General features: G+C 52.8%; 1 protein-coding gene across 6 annotated transcripts in view; it reads left to right on the top strand.

Annotated features, from left to right (window-relative positions):
* Window positions 1-3022: 3022 nt before the first annotated feature.
* PHKG1 (phosphorylase kinase catalytic subunit gamma 1) overlaps window positions 3023-14865 on the top strand; it is a 13721-nt gene continuing 1878 nt past the window's right edge. The window contains exons 1-8 of one of the 6 annotated variants that reach the window (XM_024241318.3): window positions 3023-3876; window positions 7733-7849; window positions 8925-9103; window positions 9680-9734; window positions 12977-13042; window positions 13245-13408; window positions 14434-14524; window positions 14641-14794. In XM_024241318.3, the coding sequence (XP_024097086.2) occupies window positions 7767-7849; window positions 8925-9103; window positions 9680-9734; window positions 12977-13042; window positions 13245-13408; window positions 14434-14524; window positions 14641-14794 (792 nt within the window). In that variant the 5' untranslated portion in view covers window positions 3023-3876; window positions 7733-7766. Of the gene's footprint in view, window positions 3877-7334; window positions 7850-8584; window positions 9104-9679; window positions 9735-12437; window positions 12534-12976; window positions 13043-13244; window positions 13409-14433; window positions 14525-14640; window positions 14795-14865 lie in introns of those variants that run through there. The other 5 variants (XM_054560543.2, XM_054560539.2, XM_054560542.2 and 2 more) reach the window with 5 other exon arrangements.

Here is a 14865-nt window from a genome sequence, read left to right as displayed (position 1 = left end):
GGCAGGGGAATCACTTGAATTTGGGAGGCGGAGGTTGTAGTGAGACAAGATCTCACCACTGCACTCCACCCTGGCAACAGAGGGAGACGACATCTCAAAAAAAAAAAAAAAAAAAGAAAGAAAAAAATTAAAAACATATCTGTGGGCTCAGATCATGGGTAAAGCACTGTCTCCCCTACGTTCACCCCCCGCCATCAATTTGGAATATTAGGAGTTTGGAAAAAGGTAGTTTTAGAATGAGAGGGAACAATGAAAACTAAGTGTCCACTGTGTGTGCCTGCGTGTTGCACAGTGCTGCCAGTTTTGTCAACTCCCTGTAAGGTAGAATCATACTGACGAGGACGCTGGCAGGAAGTTGCATGCACCGAGAGACCATATGTTTTTCCTGGCGTATGAAACTCCTCACAATAGAAACTGCAGGCTGAAAATGAAATGGGTAAGAAAGGTTCTTTAAAAAAATAAAAATAGGGCCGGGGGTGGTGGCTGACACCTGTAATCTGAGCACTTTGGGAGGCCAAGGCAGGTGGATCACGAGGTCAGGGGTTCAAGACCAGCCTGACCAACATGGTGAAGCCCCGTCTCTACTAAAAACACAAAAATCAGCTGGGTGTGGTGGCGTGTGCCTATAGTCCCAGCTACTCAGGTGGCTGAGGCAGGAGAATCGCTTGAACCTGGGAGGCGGAGGTTGCAGTGAGCCAAGATTGCGCCACTGCACTCCAGCCTGAGTGACAGAGTGAGACTCTGTCTCAATAAATAAATAAATAAATAAAATAATAAAAGTAAAAAGCCGGGCATGGTGGCTCATGCCTGTAATCCCAGCACTTTGTGAGGCTGAGGCAAGCAGATCACCTGAGGTCAGGAGTTGGAGACCAGCCTGTTCAATATGGTGAAACCCTGTCTCTACTACAAATACAAAAATTAGCCAGGCATGGTGGCAGGCATCTATAATCCCAGGTACTCAAGAGGCTGAGGCAGGAGAATCGCTTGAACCTGGGAGGCAGAGGTTGCAGTGAACCGAGATCGTGCCATTGTACTCCAGCCTGGGCAACAAGAGTGAGACTCCATCTCAAAAAAAAAGAAATACAAAAATTAGCCGGGCATGGTGGCTTGCGACTGTAATCCCAGCTACTCGGGAGGCTGAGGCAGGAGAATCACTTGAACCCGAGGCGGAGGTTGCAGTGAGCCGAGATGGCACCACTGCAGTCCAGCCTGTGCAACAGAGCAAGACTCCATCTCAAAAAAATAAAATAGGCCAGGTGTGGTGGCTCACGCCTATAATCCCAGCATTTTGGGAGGCTGAGGCAGGCGGATCACGAGGTCAGGAATTCGAGACCAGCCTGGCCAACATGGTGAAACCCCATCTCTACTAAAAATACGAAAATTAGCCGGGCGTGGTGGCGCATGCCTGTAATCCCAGCTACTCGGGAGGCTAAAGCAGGAGAATCATTTGAACCTGGGAGACGGAGGTTGCAGTGAGCCGAGACCATGCCACTGCACTCCAGCCTGGGTGACAGAGCGAGACTCTGTCTCATAAAAATAAAAAAATAATAAAAATAAAAGGCCGGGCATGGTGGCTCACGCCTGTAATCCCAGCACTTTGGGAGGCCGAGGCGAGTGGATCATCTGAGGTCAGGAGTTCGAGACCAGCCAAGTTAACATGGTGAAATCCTGTCTTTACTAGAAATACAAAAATTAGCTGGGTGTGGTGGCAAGCATCTGTAATCCCAGGTACTCAGGAGGCTGAGGCAGGAGAATCGCTGGAACCTGGGAGGCGGAGGTTGCAGTGAGGCGAGATTGCGCCATTGCACTCCAGCCTGGGCAACAAGAGCGAGACTCCATCCCAAAAAAAAGGGCCAGGCACGGTGGCTTACGCCTGTAATCCCAGCACTTTGGGAGGTCGAGGCTGGTGGATCACCTGAGGTCAGGAGTTCGAGACCAGCCTGACCAACATGGAGAAACCCCGTCTCTACTAAAAATACAAAATTAGCCAGGTGTGGTGGCACATGCCTGTAATCCCAGCTACTTGGGAGGCTAAGGCAGGAGAATTGCTTGAACCCGGGAGGTGGATGTTGCAGTGAGCCGAGATCATGCCATTGCACTCCAGCCTGGGCAACAAGAGCAAAACTCTGTTTCAAAAAAAAAAAAAAGAAAGAAATACAAAAATTAGCTGGGCATGGTGGCTTGCGCCTATAATCCCAGCTACTCGGGAGGCTGAGGCAGTAGAATCGCTTGGACCCCAGAAGCAGAGGTTGCAGTGTGCCAAGATTGCACCACTGCACTCCAGCCTGGGCAACAGAGCGAGACTCCATCTCAAAAAAATAAAATAGGCCGGGTGTGGTGGCTCACGCCTGTAGTCTCAGCACTTTGGGAGGCCAAGGCGGGTGGATCACCTGAGGTCAGGAGTTCGAGACCAGCCTGGCCAACATGGCGAAACCCCATCTGTACTAAAAATACAAAAATTGCTCGATGTGGTGGTGGGCACCTGTAATCCCAGCTACTTGGGAGGCTGAGGCAGGAGAATCGCTTGAACATGGGAGGCTGAGGTTGCAGTGAGCCGAGATCGTGCCACTGCCCTCCAGCCCAGGCAACAGAGCAAGACTCCGTCTCAATAAAATAAAATAAATAAAACACATGAATAATTTTAAAAACCCACACATCTGATGTAAGATTAAAGGAAGGTTTTTTTGTTTTGAGACAGGGTCTCCCTTTGTCACCCTGGCTGGAGTGCAGTGGCATGACTTCGGCTCACTGCAACTTCCGTTTTCCAGGTTTAAGTGATTCTCCTGTCTCAGACTCCTGAGTAGCTGGGATTACAGGTGCGCACTACCACGCCTGGCTAATTTTTGTATTCTTGATAGAAATAGGGTTTCGTCATGTTGTCCAGGCTAGTCTCGAACTCCTGACTTCAGGTGATCCACCCGCCTCGGCCTCCCAAAGTGCTGGGATTACAGGCATGAGCCACTGTGCCTGGCCTTAAAGGAAGGCTTTTTAGATGAAATTATAGAGGGTAGATCAGAGGTGGATTCCTGCAGGGGAAGGTCCCTTATTGATTGATTGATTCAGACTGAGTCTCTGTTGCTCAGGCTGGAGTGCAGTGGCATGATCATAGCTCACTGAAGCCTTGACCTCCCAGGCTCAAGTGATCCTCCCCACTAAGCCTCTTGAGTAGCTGGGACCACAGGTGCGTGCCACTACACCTGGCTAATTTTTAATTTTTTTGTAGAGCCAGGGTCTCACTTTGTTGCCCAGGCTGCTGTCAAACTCTTGGACTTAAACAATCCTCCTGCCTCGGTCTCCCAAAGCGCTGGGTGTGAGCCACTGCACCCAGCCTCCCTAACCTGTACAGGTCTGCATTATGGAGGGTGATCATGCACACTGTCCCTGCAACAGCCCGGGCAGTCAGCTGCTGCAGTCGTGCATTGAGAAAGCCTCCAGGGCAGTGCTCTCAGCATATGCGGAAATCAAAATTGCTCCCAGAGAAGCAAGTGCCTTCCGCACAAGGCTGGATTTACGTTCTCTGGGCCTGGAGGCCAAGGGAGCTCCAGAGGGGAGATTGATCACTATTGCATCCTGTCTGGCCTGGTCTCAGGCCACCGAAGCTTCCCTCACCCTCCACCAGAGGTCCCCCACCTCCCGCCTGGAGACTCGGCTCCATGCCCTGTCCCTGCAGGGCCTTGGCCTGCCTCCCAGGTTTGCAGTTGTGATTTATTTTTGGCACGTTAGCCTCCGGTCATCAAATAGCAAAACCCAAAACAACAGCAGACGATATCTTCCAAGTGTCTGCTCGGGACACGGCTTCAGCCCTCTGTGGTCCCCTCTTCCCGGGGGCTTTGGGATTCTTGTCAAGCTCCTTCAAGAGCCTGCAAGCACTTAACCGTGAGTAGCTAGTCCAGTGATGGACAAAAGCCAGGTGACAGGCAGGGAGGGGGGAGGACTGGGGGTGGAGAAGATAGAAACCCCCACATCCATTCCATCCATGTCTCATTTCTGAAGGCGGATGGACCAGGGAGAGTGGCAGCATTGACCCTTGAAACCCCCATCTGGGGGACTTTCCTACAGAAAAGAGGTCCCCAGGGCTGATCTGGTTTTTGGACTTTCAGAGTTCAGGGGAGGGAAGTTATGTTCCAAAAAGGACCAGGCCAGGCAGGCGTGGTGGCTCACGCCTATAATCCCAGCACTTTGGGAGGCCAAGGTGGGAGGGTCACTTGAGGTCAGTAGTTCAAGACCAGCCTGGCCAACATGGTGAAACCCCGTATCTACTAAAAATACCAAAATTAGCTGCGTATGGTGGCTCGTGCCTGTAGTCCTAGCTACTCAGGAGGCTGAGGCAAGAGAATCGCTTGAACCTGGAAAGCAGAAGTTGCAGTGAGCTGAGATCTCACCACTGCACTCCAGCCTGGGCGACAGAGCGAGATTCTGTCTAAAAAAAGGACTGGGCCACCTATTCCCATGTGGTGACCCTGTCCACAGGGGTCTTGAGAAAGGTGTGAGGGGTGGGTGGGGCAGTAGACAGAGGCACAAAGTTGGCCCCAGTCAGAGCTGGGGCTGGGGCAAGATAACCGCCTCCTCAGCCCCCCAGGAAAGGTGAGTGCAGCCACAACTTGGCCAAGCTGGCTGTGCCAAGGACTGGAGGCTTGCGCCTAGGCTGGCATCTCATATGGGGGTCCAAGCGTACTTTCTGCTCATGGAGGGCTGGGGGAGAGGAGAGAGCTGGCGCTACCCAGCTTTGGGAGGTGATGAGGCAAAGGTGCCCATTGTGAGGACTTAGGACTTACCAGCAAACGGGCTTGTTTTTATGGGAAACAGACAGTCCCGGGCTCCGCCGAGTTGCTGATGGGGCAGGCAGAGAAGGCCTGTGTGTGAGCAGCCCAGATGCCTGGCACCAGCAGAGGGGACTTGTTATTCTAAACCTTCTTCTGGTAACCAGGCACCCAGTAGTGGGGCCATCAGGATTCCTGGAACAGCCTGCCCAATCCCGGAGGCAGCCAGAGCTGCTGTTGGCTGGTCAGCAAATTGGCTCCTTTGCGAGACCAGGCCTTCTTAGGCCCAGAAGCAGTGGGGGAAAGGGGGTTGGAGGCAGCTTTGGCACTGCTGAGTGGCAGGTTGGGCCTGTTTTCTATTTGCCCTTTTCCCTGTTGGTTTTCTGCATTCCTCAAATCCTGCATCTGATTTTGTTTTGTTTTGTCTTTTTTTTTTTTTGAGACGGAGTCTCACTCTGTTGCCCAGGCTGGAGCGCAGTGGCACGATCTCAGCTCACTGCAAGCTCCACCTCCCGGGTTCACGCCATTCTCCTGCCTCAGCCTCCTGAGTAGCTGGGACTACAGGCGCCTGCCACCACGCCCGGCTAATTTTTTGTATTTTTTAGTAGAAACAGGGTTTCACTGTGTTAGCCAGGATGGTCTCGATCTCCTGACCTCGTGATCCTCCTGCTTCGGCCTCTCAAAGTGCTGGGATTACAGGCGTGAGCCACTGTGCCCGGCCTGTTTTGTCTTGTTTTTTGAGACAGAGTCTCACTCACTCCGTCACCTAGGCTGGAGTGCACTGGTGCGCTCTCAGCTCACTGCAACCTTCACGTCCTGGGTTCAAGTGATCCTCCTGCCTCAGCCTCCCAAGTAGCTGGGACCACAGGTCCAAGAGCCATCATGCCTGGCTAATTTTTGTATTTTTTGCAGAGGTGGGGTTTCGCCATGTAGCCCAGGCTGGTCTCGAACTCCTGACCTCAAGTGATCTGCCCACCTGAGCCTCCCAAGGTGCTGGGATGACAGGTGTGAGCCATCATGCCAGGCCTAAATCCTACATCTGAAGCAGGAGTTGAGTTCCCTGGTAGGAGCCTCCATGTTCCTGATGCAAGGCCGGGTAGCTCAGCGCCTCTGAGTCCAGGCCTGAGTGTCGTGGCTCTGTACTGCCTCTATGCTGCAGCAGGACCACTCAGGGCTCACTAGCCATTGTTAAGTAGGACATGGGGCATTCTGCCGGCAGGACCCTGAGCCAAAGGGGTACCTGCCCAACCCTTGACTCACATTCAAGGTATAGCCCCTGCCAGACACCTGCACTGGGTATGGGGGGCAGAGATGGCTAGGACATCCTAGAGATGATAATCTAGCGGGGGAGGTGACAGCATACACTGACAAGTGACACCAGAGGCAGAGACCAGGATGGACCCACCCAGCTCTCCATCCCTCAGAGCACCCAGCATGGTGGTTGGTAAAGAGTGGGTGTTGAGTGTCTGCAGAATGGAGATGAAATGAATGAGTGAGTGAGTGATTATGAAAGTCCCAGTTATGGATAGAATACATGAGGAAGGGCCGGGTGTGGTGGCTCATGCCTGTAATCCCAGCACTTTGGGAGGCCAAGGTGTGTGGATCATTTGCGGTCAGGAGTTCGAGACCATCCCCGCCAACATGGTGAAACCCCATCTCTACTAAAAATACAAAAATTAGCCAGGCATGGTGGTGCGTGTCTGTAATCCCAGCTACTCTGGAAGCTGAGGCAGGAGAATTGCTTGAACCCGGGAGGTGGAGGTTGCAGTGAACCAAGATCACACCACTGCACTCCAGCCTGGGTGACAGACCGAGACTCCGTCTCCACAAAACAAAAACAAAAACAAACAAAAAAACATGAGGAAGGAGCAGTGGGATGGAGTGCAGGAAGCCTGTCCTAGAAGCGGGTGTGTTTTCAGGGAACACAGTCACAACAAGGGGAGATAAGGAGAGGCTACAGGAGTAGCCTATTAAAAAGGAAATTGTGGCCAGGTCCAGTGGTGGTTCATGCCTATAATCCCATCTCTTTGGGAGGCTGAGGCGGGAAGATTGCTTGAGGCCAGGAGTTTGAGACTAGCTTGGGCAACATAGGGAGACCCCGTCTCTACAAAAAACTTAAAATATTAGGGCCGGGCATGGTGTTTCACGCCTCTAATCCCAGCACTTTGGGAGACCAAGGTGGGCGGATCACCTGAGGTCAGGAGTTCGAGACCAGCCTGGCCAACATGGCGAAACCCTGTCTCTAATAAAAATACAACAAATTAGCCGGGCGTGGTGGTAGGTGCTTGTAATTCCAGCTACTTGGGAGGCTGAGGCAGGAGAATCGCTTGAACCCGGGAGGTGGAGGGTGCAGTGAGCTGAGAGCCAAGATTATGCCACTGCACTCCAGCCTGGGGGATACTTTAGTCCCAGCTACTCAGGAGGCTAGGGTGGAGGATCACTTGAGCCCAGGTGGTTGAGGCGGCAGTGAGCTATAATCGTACCACTGCAATCCAGCCTGGCTAACAGAGCATGACCCCATCTCTACAAAGAAGATTTTTTTTTTTTTGATCCGGAGTCTGGCTGTGTCGCCCAGGCTGGAGGGCAGTGATGCGATCTCGGCTCACTGCAACCTCTGCCTCCTGGGTTCAAGCGATTCTCCTGCCTCAGCCTTCCAAGTAGCTGAGAATACAAGCATGTGCCACCACACCCGGCTAATTTTAGTATAGTAGAGATGAGGTTTCACCATGTTGGCCAGGCTGGTCTCGAAATCCTGGCCTCAAGTGATCTGTCTGCCTCAGCCTCCCAAAGTCTGGGATTATAGGTGTGAGCCACCACGCCCGGCCTCAATTCACAAACATTTATTTGGAACATTCACTGTAGGCCAGTGTGGTGCCAGGAGATGGAAGGATGAGTGAGAAACAGTTCCAGGCCCCAAGGAAAACATCCCCTGGGGCAGGAGGGCTGACAGCTTCTTTCTTTTCCCCTCTCAGAGCCACCCAGAGTTCCCCCACTGAAGATCTGAGCATGACCCGGGACAAGGCACTGCCGGACTCTCATTCTGCAAAGAACTTCTATGAGAATTATGAGCCCAAAGAGATCCTGGGCAGGTAAAGCCCAAGCTTTCCCCACGAATTGCTGTCTTAGGCTCCAGCAGGCCCTGTAGGCTACAGCCACCTCTGCTCCACCTGGAGTACTAACGCCACTTTCATCCCCAAAGTGCTGTTCACTTGGAGAAACCCTTGGTTTGGGGTCCTGCCCTCCTGAAGCCAGGACAGATAAGAGAAACCTCTCCCAGCAAAAAGTTCCCAGGGGCAGGCGCAATGGCTCACACCTGTAATCCCAGCACTTTGGGAGGCTGAGGTGGGACGATTGCTTGAGGCCAAGAGTTCAAGATCAGCCTGGGCAACATAGCAAGACCCCGTATCTTTTGTTTTTGTTTTTGTTTTAAGATAGGGTCTTGCCCTGTCATCCAGGTTGGAGTACAGTGGCATGATCTTGACTCACTACGATCTCTGCCTCCTAGGCTCAAGTGATCCTCCCACCTCAGCCTCCCTAGTAGCTGGGACAACAGGTATGTGCCACCAGGTCTGGCTAACCATCTCTATTTTTTTTTTTTTAAGTGGGGGGCCAGGCACAGTGGCTCATGCCTGCAATAGCAGCACTTTGGGAGGCCGAGGCAGGAGGATCACCTATCACCTGAGATCAGGAGTTTGAGACCAGCCTGGCCAACATGTTGAAACCCTGTCTCCAGTAAAAATACAAATATTAGCTCTGTGTGGTGGCAGGCACCTGTAGTCCCAGCTACTCAGGAGGCTGAGGCAAGAGAATTGCTTGAACCCGGGAGGTGGAGGTTGCAGTGAGCCAAGATCGTGCCACTGCACTCCAGCCTGGCGATAGAGCGAGACTCCGTCTCAAAAAAAAAAAAGAGCACTGAATGGCTCAAAAAGGAAAAAGAAAAAAAAAAGAGTCACACGGCCTGAGAGCAGGCTTGTTACTCACCAGTTCTGGGTAAATCACCTGTCTATGCCTGTATTTATTCATCCACCATTTCCAAAAGCTCAGAGGAAGTTGGGGGAAGTGTAAATCTCTGACAAGGGCAGGACATCCCTGCTGCAGCCTCGAATCTGGGACCCCCCATGGGGTGAGGGGCCCCCCGAGGCCATCTGTCCTCTGCACTCCCAGGGGCGTTAGCAGTGTGGTCAGGCGATGCATCCACAAGCCCACAAGCCAGGAGTACGCCGTGAAGGTCATCGACGTCACTGGTGGAGGCAGCTTCAGCCCGGAGGAGGTGCGGGAGCTGCGAGAAGCCACACTGAAGGAGGTGGACATCCTGCGCAAGGTCTCAGGGCACCCCAACATCAGTGAGTGATGGCCCCAAGCCACACGGCGGGGTGCCTCCTGCGATTCTGCCCTGACAGCCCAAGCCAGGGAGTGTGGCCCCACCGCACAGCCAGCTAGAACCACCCAGGCTCAAGGCTCCCAGCTCCACCCTCACTGCTCTGACAGAAGGGGTCCCAGGCAGGGATGGATGCAGGCAGGAGAATGGGGGTTTGATGTCCCTGGGCTGAATTAGCCAGGCGTGCTGGTGCATGCCTGTAATCCCAGCCACTCGGGAGGCTGAAGCAGGAGCATCACTCAAGCCCAGTAGTTTGAGGCTGCAGTGAGTTATGATTGCACTATTACACTCCAGCCTGGGTGAGACAGTGAGAGCCTGTCTCTAATAATAATAATAATAATAATAATAATAATAATAATAGTAATAATAAAGTCCCTGGGCCTGCCCGCACCCCGGGTTGACATTCTTTGAGCACCCTCCTGATTCCCCTGTCAGCTTTTGAAGTTAGCCCACAGCAGCCTCGGTCCCTGACCCCCATACCCCAGCTGCCCCTGCCTGGGCTCCCCTGCTACTTGAGACAAGCTAGCCATTTCCATTTCAGTACAGCTGAAGGACACTTATGAGACCAACACTTTCTTCTTCTTGGTGTTTGACCTGTAAGTACCCAGCCCTGGAGGAGCAAGCCACACCTGAGAGAACCTCTGACTGTTGTCCCCTCCCCAACCCCAGGGCTGCCTGGAGACCACAGCCAGCTCCTGCGCTGAGGATGCCAAATACAATCACGGTGTTTAGGCAGATCAGCCCCTGGGGTCAGGCTGCCGGGTTTGGAAACCTGGGTTCACCACTTGTGGGCTGGATCATTTCTTTAAATCTTGGTTTTCTCATCAGTATTATGGGAGTGATAATAGCACAGTGACTAGCATAGTGTGAATACTAATATTAGCTACAGGCAGGCGCAGTGGCTCACAACTGTAATCCCAGCACTTTGGGAGGCTGAGGCCCCAGCTACTTGGGAGGCTGAGGCAGGAGAATCGCTTGACCCCGGGAGGCGGAGGTTGAAGTGAGCCGAGATTGCACTGTTGAACTCCAGCCTGGGCTACGAGAGCGAAACTCCATCTCAAAAACAAAAACAAAACAAAAAAACCCCAAAACTCTTGGCCTCACGTGATTCTCCCACCTCAGCCTCCCAAAGTGCTGGGATTACAGGCATAAGCCACCAGGCCTGGCACAGTATAGTGATATAATTGTTCTATTTTATTATTGGTTGTTAATCTCTGACTGTGCCTAATTTATAAACTTTATCTTAGGTATGTACATATAGGAAAAACATAGTAAGTATAGGCTTCAGTGCTATCCGTGGTTTCAGGCATCCACTGGGGGTCTTGGAACATACCCTGTGCAGATAAAGAGGGATGACTGTAGACATATATAAAGTAGAAGAAGGGGTTAGCAAGAGACAGGGGCTTCCTTAGACCGAGTAGTCAGGAAAGCATGTCCAGGAAGTGACCCAAGCAGAGGGTGGCAGGTTGTAAGGTCGGTCAGCACCAAAGACCAGGTCCTGCAGACATTTCAGCCATGGTAAGGAGTTTGGAGGGTCAAGACTGGGAGGGTGACATGATCTGATTTACTTTTTTTTTTTTTTTTTTTGAGACAGAGTTTTGCTATTGTCGCCCAGGCTGGAGTATAGTGGTATGATCTCGGCTCACTGCAACCTCCATCTCCTGGGTTCAAGCGATTCTCCTGCCTCAGCCTCCCAAGTAGCTGGGATTATAGGCACCCACCACCATGCCCAGCAAATTTTTTATGTGTGTACTCTTTTAGTAGAGACAGGGTTTTGCCATGTTGGCCAGTCTGGTCTCGAACTCCTGACCTCAAGTGATCCACCTGCCTCGGCCTCCCAAAGTGCTGGGATTACAGGCGTGAGCCACCGCGCCCAGCCTGACTTCCTTTTGAAAAGATCTCACTGACTATCTAGGGACAACTGTAATGAGGCGGGATTGGAAAAAGGGAGGCCAGCAGTATCGAGGAGAGAGGCAAGTGGTAGAGGTTGCATCTGGGGTATGGTCCAAAGATCAATATCATCATCACCATCACCACCATCATCATGCCCCTGCTTTGGCATCAATAGGATTAGTAAGATGAGCCCCTTATTGCTAAGCATCAAATGTGAACAACACAAAGTGCTCTGTGAAATGCAAATTCCAGACTTATTATCGGCCAGGCACGGTGCCTCACACCTGTAATCTCAACACTTTGGGAGGCTGTGGTGGGAGGATTGCTTGAGGCCAGGAGTTTGCGACCAGCCTGGGCAACAAAGTGAGACCCCATGTCTACAAAAAAATATAAAATTAAGGCCGGGCATGGTGGTTCACCCCTGTAATCCCAGTACTTTGGAAGGCTGAGGCAGGCGGATCAGATGAAGCCTGGAGTTCGAGACCAGCCTGGGCAACATGGCGAAACCCCATCTCTACAAAAAATACAAAAGTTAGCCCAGCAAGGTGACAGATATCTGTAATCCCAGTCACTCAGGAGGATGAGGCACAAGAATGACTTGAACCCAGGAAGCAGAGGTTGCAGTTAGCTGAGATCGTGCCACTGCACTCCAGCCTGGGCAACAGAGGGAGACTTTCTTGGACCCCTCCAGACTCACCAGCCGCAGCTGTCTTGACTGCTCTGTGGCACTGTCCTGTATAGCCTTTGGGGACAGCTCAAATGTCTTTAACCTTTGAAGAAGTTGCTGGGGGAAGCTATTTTTAATGCTGCCCTGAGGAGCCCTCCAGGGTATAACTAGATTGTTCTAGCAGAGTTCTTTCTAGATCATCCCAGGAGGTAAGAAGATTGAACCTCAATTCTTAATCCTGTAGTTGGCAAACTTTGCTCCTGTAACTCTTGCACAGCCGATTCTTCCCATTCGTTTCCTGGGAAAAAATCGGGATACTCGACCAGGCGTGATGGCTCACGCCTGTAATCCCAGCACTTTGGGAGGCCGAGGCGGGTGATCACCTGAGGTCAGGAGTTCAAGACCAGCCTGGGCAACATAATGAAACACTGTCTCTACTAAAAATACAAAAATTAGCTGGGTGTGGTAGTGGGCACCTGTAATCCCAGCTGCTCGGGAGGCTGAGGCAAGAGAATTGCTTGAACCTGGGAGGCAGAGGTTGCAGTGAGCTGAGATTGCATCATTGCACTCCAGCCTGGGCAATGAGCAAAAACTCCATCTCAAAAAAAAAAAATCGGGATACTCATGTCCTTCTGAGCTGGGTCTGGGGTCCTGGGCCAGTGGTTCATAGTCCCCTCTTTCAGCCTCCAGCCATCATTTAGGCCCCGATACATCCCAGTCCACACTGTCACTTCCACAGATGGGAAGACACTGATATAATGGAGATGGAACAGAAATGGTGCTTGGGCCAGGACTCCCCCAAGTCCACCAACTTCAGGGCCCAGGGCAGGGCAAGGTACTGCTCACAGGGCCACCAGCTCGGGGCCCATTGCTTCCCTGGTCACTTCTAGCCATCCTGGCCTGGAACTAGCGTAATGGGAACCTGGGGAGGGGACTTAGCTGAAGAAATGCCTACCCCATGAAATGGTGGGAAAAATTTTTCCAGGGGAAAAATTCAGTCAGGGGAGAAACCTAGGCCATCTCTATTCCGCGAAGAGTTGATGAGAGCCTGAGCCCCTGATGTGGGCCACCTCTCCAGCCTCCTCTGCTTTTCTCCCAGTTCTTCCAGAACACTTCTCTCCTCACTTCCCCGGCTCCTCTCCCCAGACTGTGGTTCTCCACGGGGAGCGGCCCACTTAGCTTCTAGAGGTATCAGGGTGGAAGGCAGCTCTCTGGGAGCAGGGTAAGGGCGGTGGTGGTCTTGGGACCGATCCAGCTATCAACCCTCTGTTTCCACAGGATGAAGAGAGGGGAGCTCTTTGACTACCTCACTGAGAAGGTCACCTTGAGTGAGAAGGAAACCAGGTGAGGTCCCTTTGCCCTTTGCTCCCTCCCTTTTGGCCTAGGGCCACAGGCACTGGGGTCTCAGGGGAGGCAGGGCGCACACGTGTCTGGGCTGGGCATGTGTGCTGCTCCCTTGCAGTGTGGCTGAAATGTGAGCTGTGTCTCCCTGCCTGTTGCCTGACCCTGAGCAGAGGAAGAGTAACAAGTGTATGCCCCACCCTAGAAAGATCATGCGAGCTCTGCTGGAGGTGATCTGCACCTTGCACAAACTCAACATCGTGCACCGGGACCTGAAGCCTGAGAACATTCTCTTGGATGACAACATGAACATCAAGCTCACAGACTTTGGCTTTTCCTGCCAGCTGGAGCCGGGAGAGAGGCTGCGAGGTCTGGTAACATGGCCTTGGCCCACGTCCGGTCCTCGGGTGCTCAATCAACCCTTCGCGGAATAGAGATGGCCTGGGTTTCTCCCCTAACTTAATTGTTCCCCGGAATAAAAATTCCACCATTTCAAGGGCTAGGAATTTTTTTTTTCTTTTTCTTTCTTTCTTTTTTTTTTGAGATGGAGTCTCACTCTGTTGCCCAGGCTGGGTGCAGTGGCACGATCTCGGCTCACTGCAACTTCCACCTCCCGAGTTCAAGCGATTCTCCTGCCTCAACCTCCTGAGTAGCTGGGATTACAGGCACGTGCCACAACTCCCGGCTAACTTTTGTATTTTTAGTAGAGACAGGCTTTTACCATGTTGGTCAGGCTGGTCTCGAACTCCTGACCCTGTGATCTGCCCGCCTCAGCCTCCCAAAGTGCTGGGATTACAGGCATGAGCCACTGCGCCCAGCAGGGCTAGGCATTTCTTCAGGTAAGTCCTCTCCCAGGTTCCCATTACCCTTGTTCCAGGCCAGGATGGTTAGAAGTGACCAGGGAGGCAATGGGCTGTGAGCTGGTGGCCCTGTGGGCAGTACCCCGCCCTGCCCTAGGCCCTGAAGTTGGTGGATGTTGGGGGAGTCCCAGCCCAAGTACCATTTCTGTTCCATCTCCATTGTCTCTTTGGACTTCCTCTTTTTTTTTTTTGTTTTTTGAGACAGAGTCTCACTCTGTCGCCAGGCTGGAGTGAAGTGGGGCGATCTCAGCTCACTGCAACCTCCACCTCCCAGGTTCAAGCGATTCTCCCACCTCAGCCTCCTGAGTAACTGGGACTACAGGCACATGCCACCACGCCCAGCTAATTTTTGTATTTTTAGTAGAGATGGAGTTTCGCCATGTTGGCCAGGCTGGTCTTGAACTCCTGGCCTCAGGTGAGCCACCTGCCTCGGCCTCCCAAAGTGCTAGGATTATAGAAACGAGCCACTGCGGCCAGCCTGGACTTCCTCTTCTGAGCGCCCTGCTGACCTGCCCTGATGATGACTTCCTGCAGAGGTCTGCGGGACCCCCAGTTACCTGGCCCCTGAGATTATCGAGTGTTCCATGAATGAGGACCACCCGGGCTACGGGAAAGAGGTGGACATGTGAGTGCGCCAGGAAAGGAGGAGCACCCAGCTAGGCTGGGCAAGGGAGGAAGCAGGCAGGGCTGGGCCGGTGCCCTTGGCGCTGGGTAAGTGGCCCTGGGCCCTCGCATGTCCAGGTGGAGCACTGGCGTCATCATGTACACGCTGCTGGCCGGCTCCCCGCCCTTCTGGCACCGGAAGCAGATGCTGATGCTGAGGATGATCATGAGTGGCAACTACCAGTTTGGCTCGCCTGAGTGGGATGATTACTCGGACACTGTGAAGGACCTGGTGAGAGGCCAGGCCAACTGGCTCCTGGGCTCAGGGCCGCCATGCCAGGTGCCCCTGCCCAGGGAGGCCCC

The sequence above is a fragment of the Pongo abelii genome, chromosome 6, assembly GCF_028885655.2.
Source record: "Pongo abelii isolate AG06213 chromosome 6, NHGRI_mPonAbe1-v2.0_pri, whole genome shotgun sequence".
Lineage (NCBI taxonomy): Eukaryota > Metazoa > Chordata > Mammalia > Primates > Hominidae > Pongo > Pongo abelii.
The sequence above is the reverse complement of the archived record's forward strand: the minus strand, read 5'-3'. Positions and strand labels throughout refer to the sequence as shown.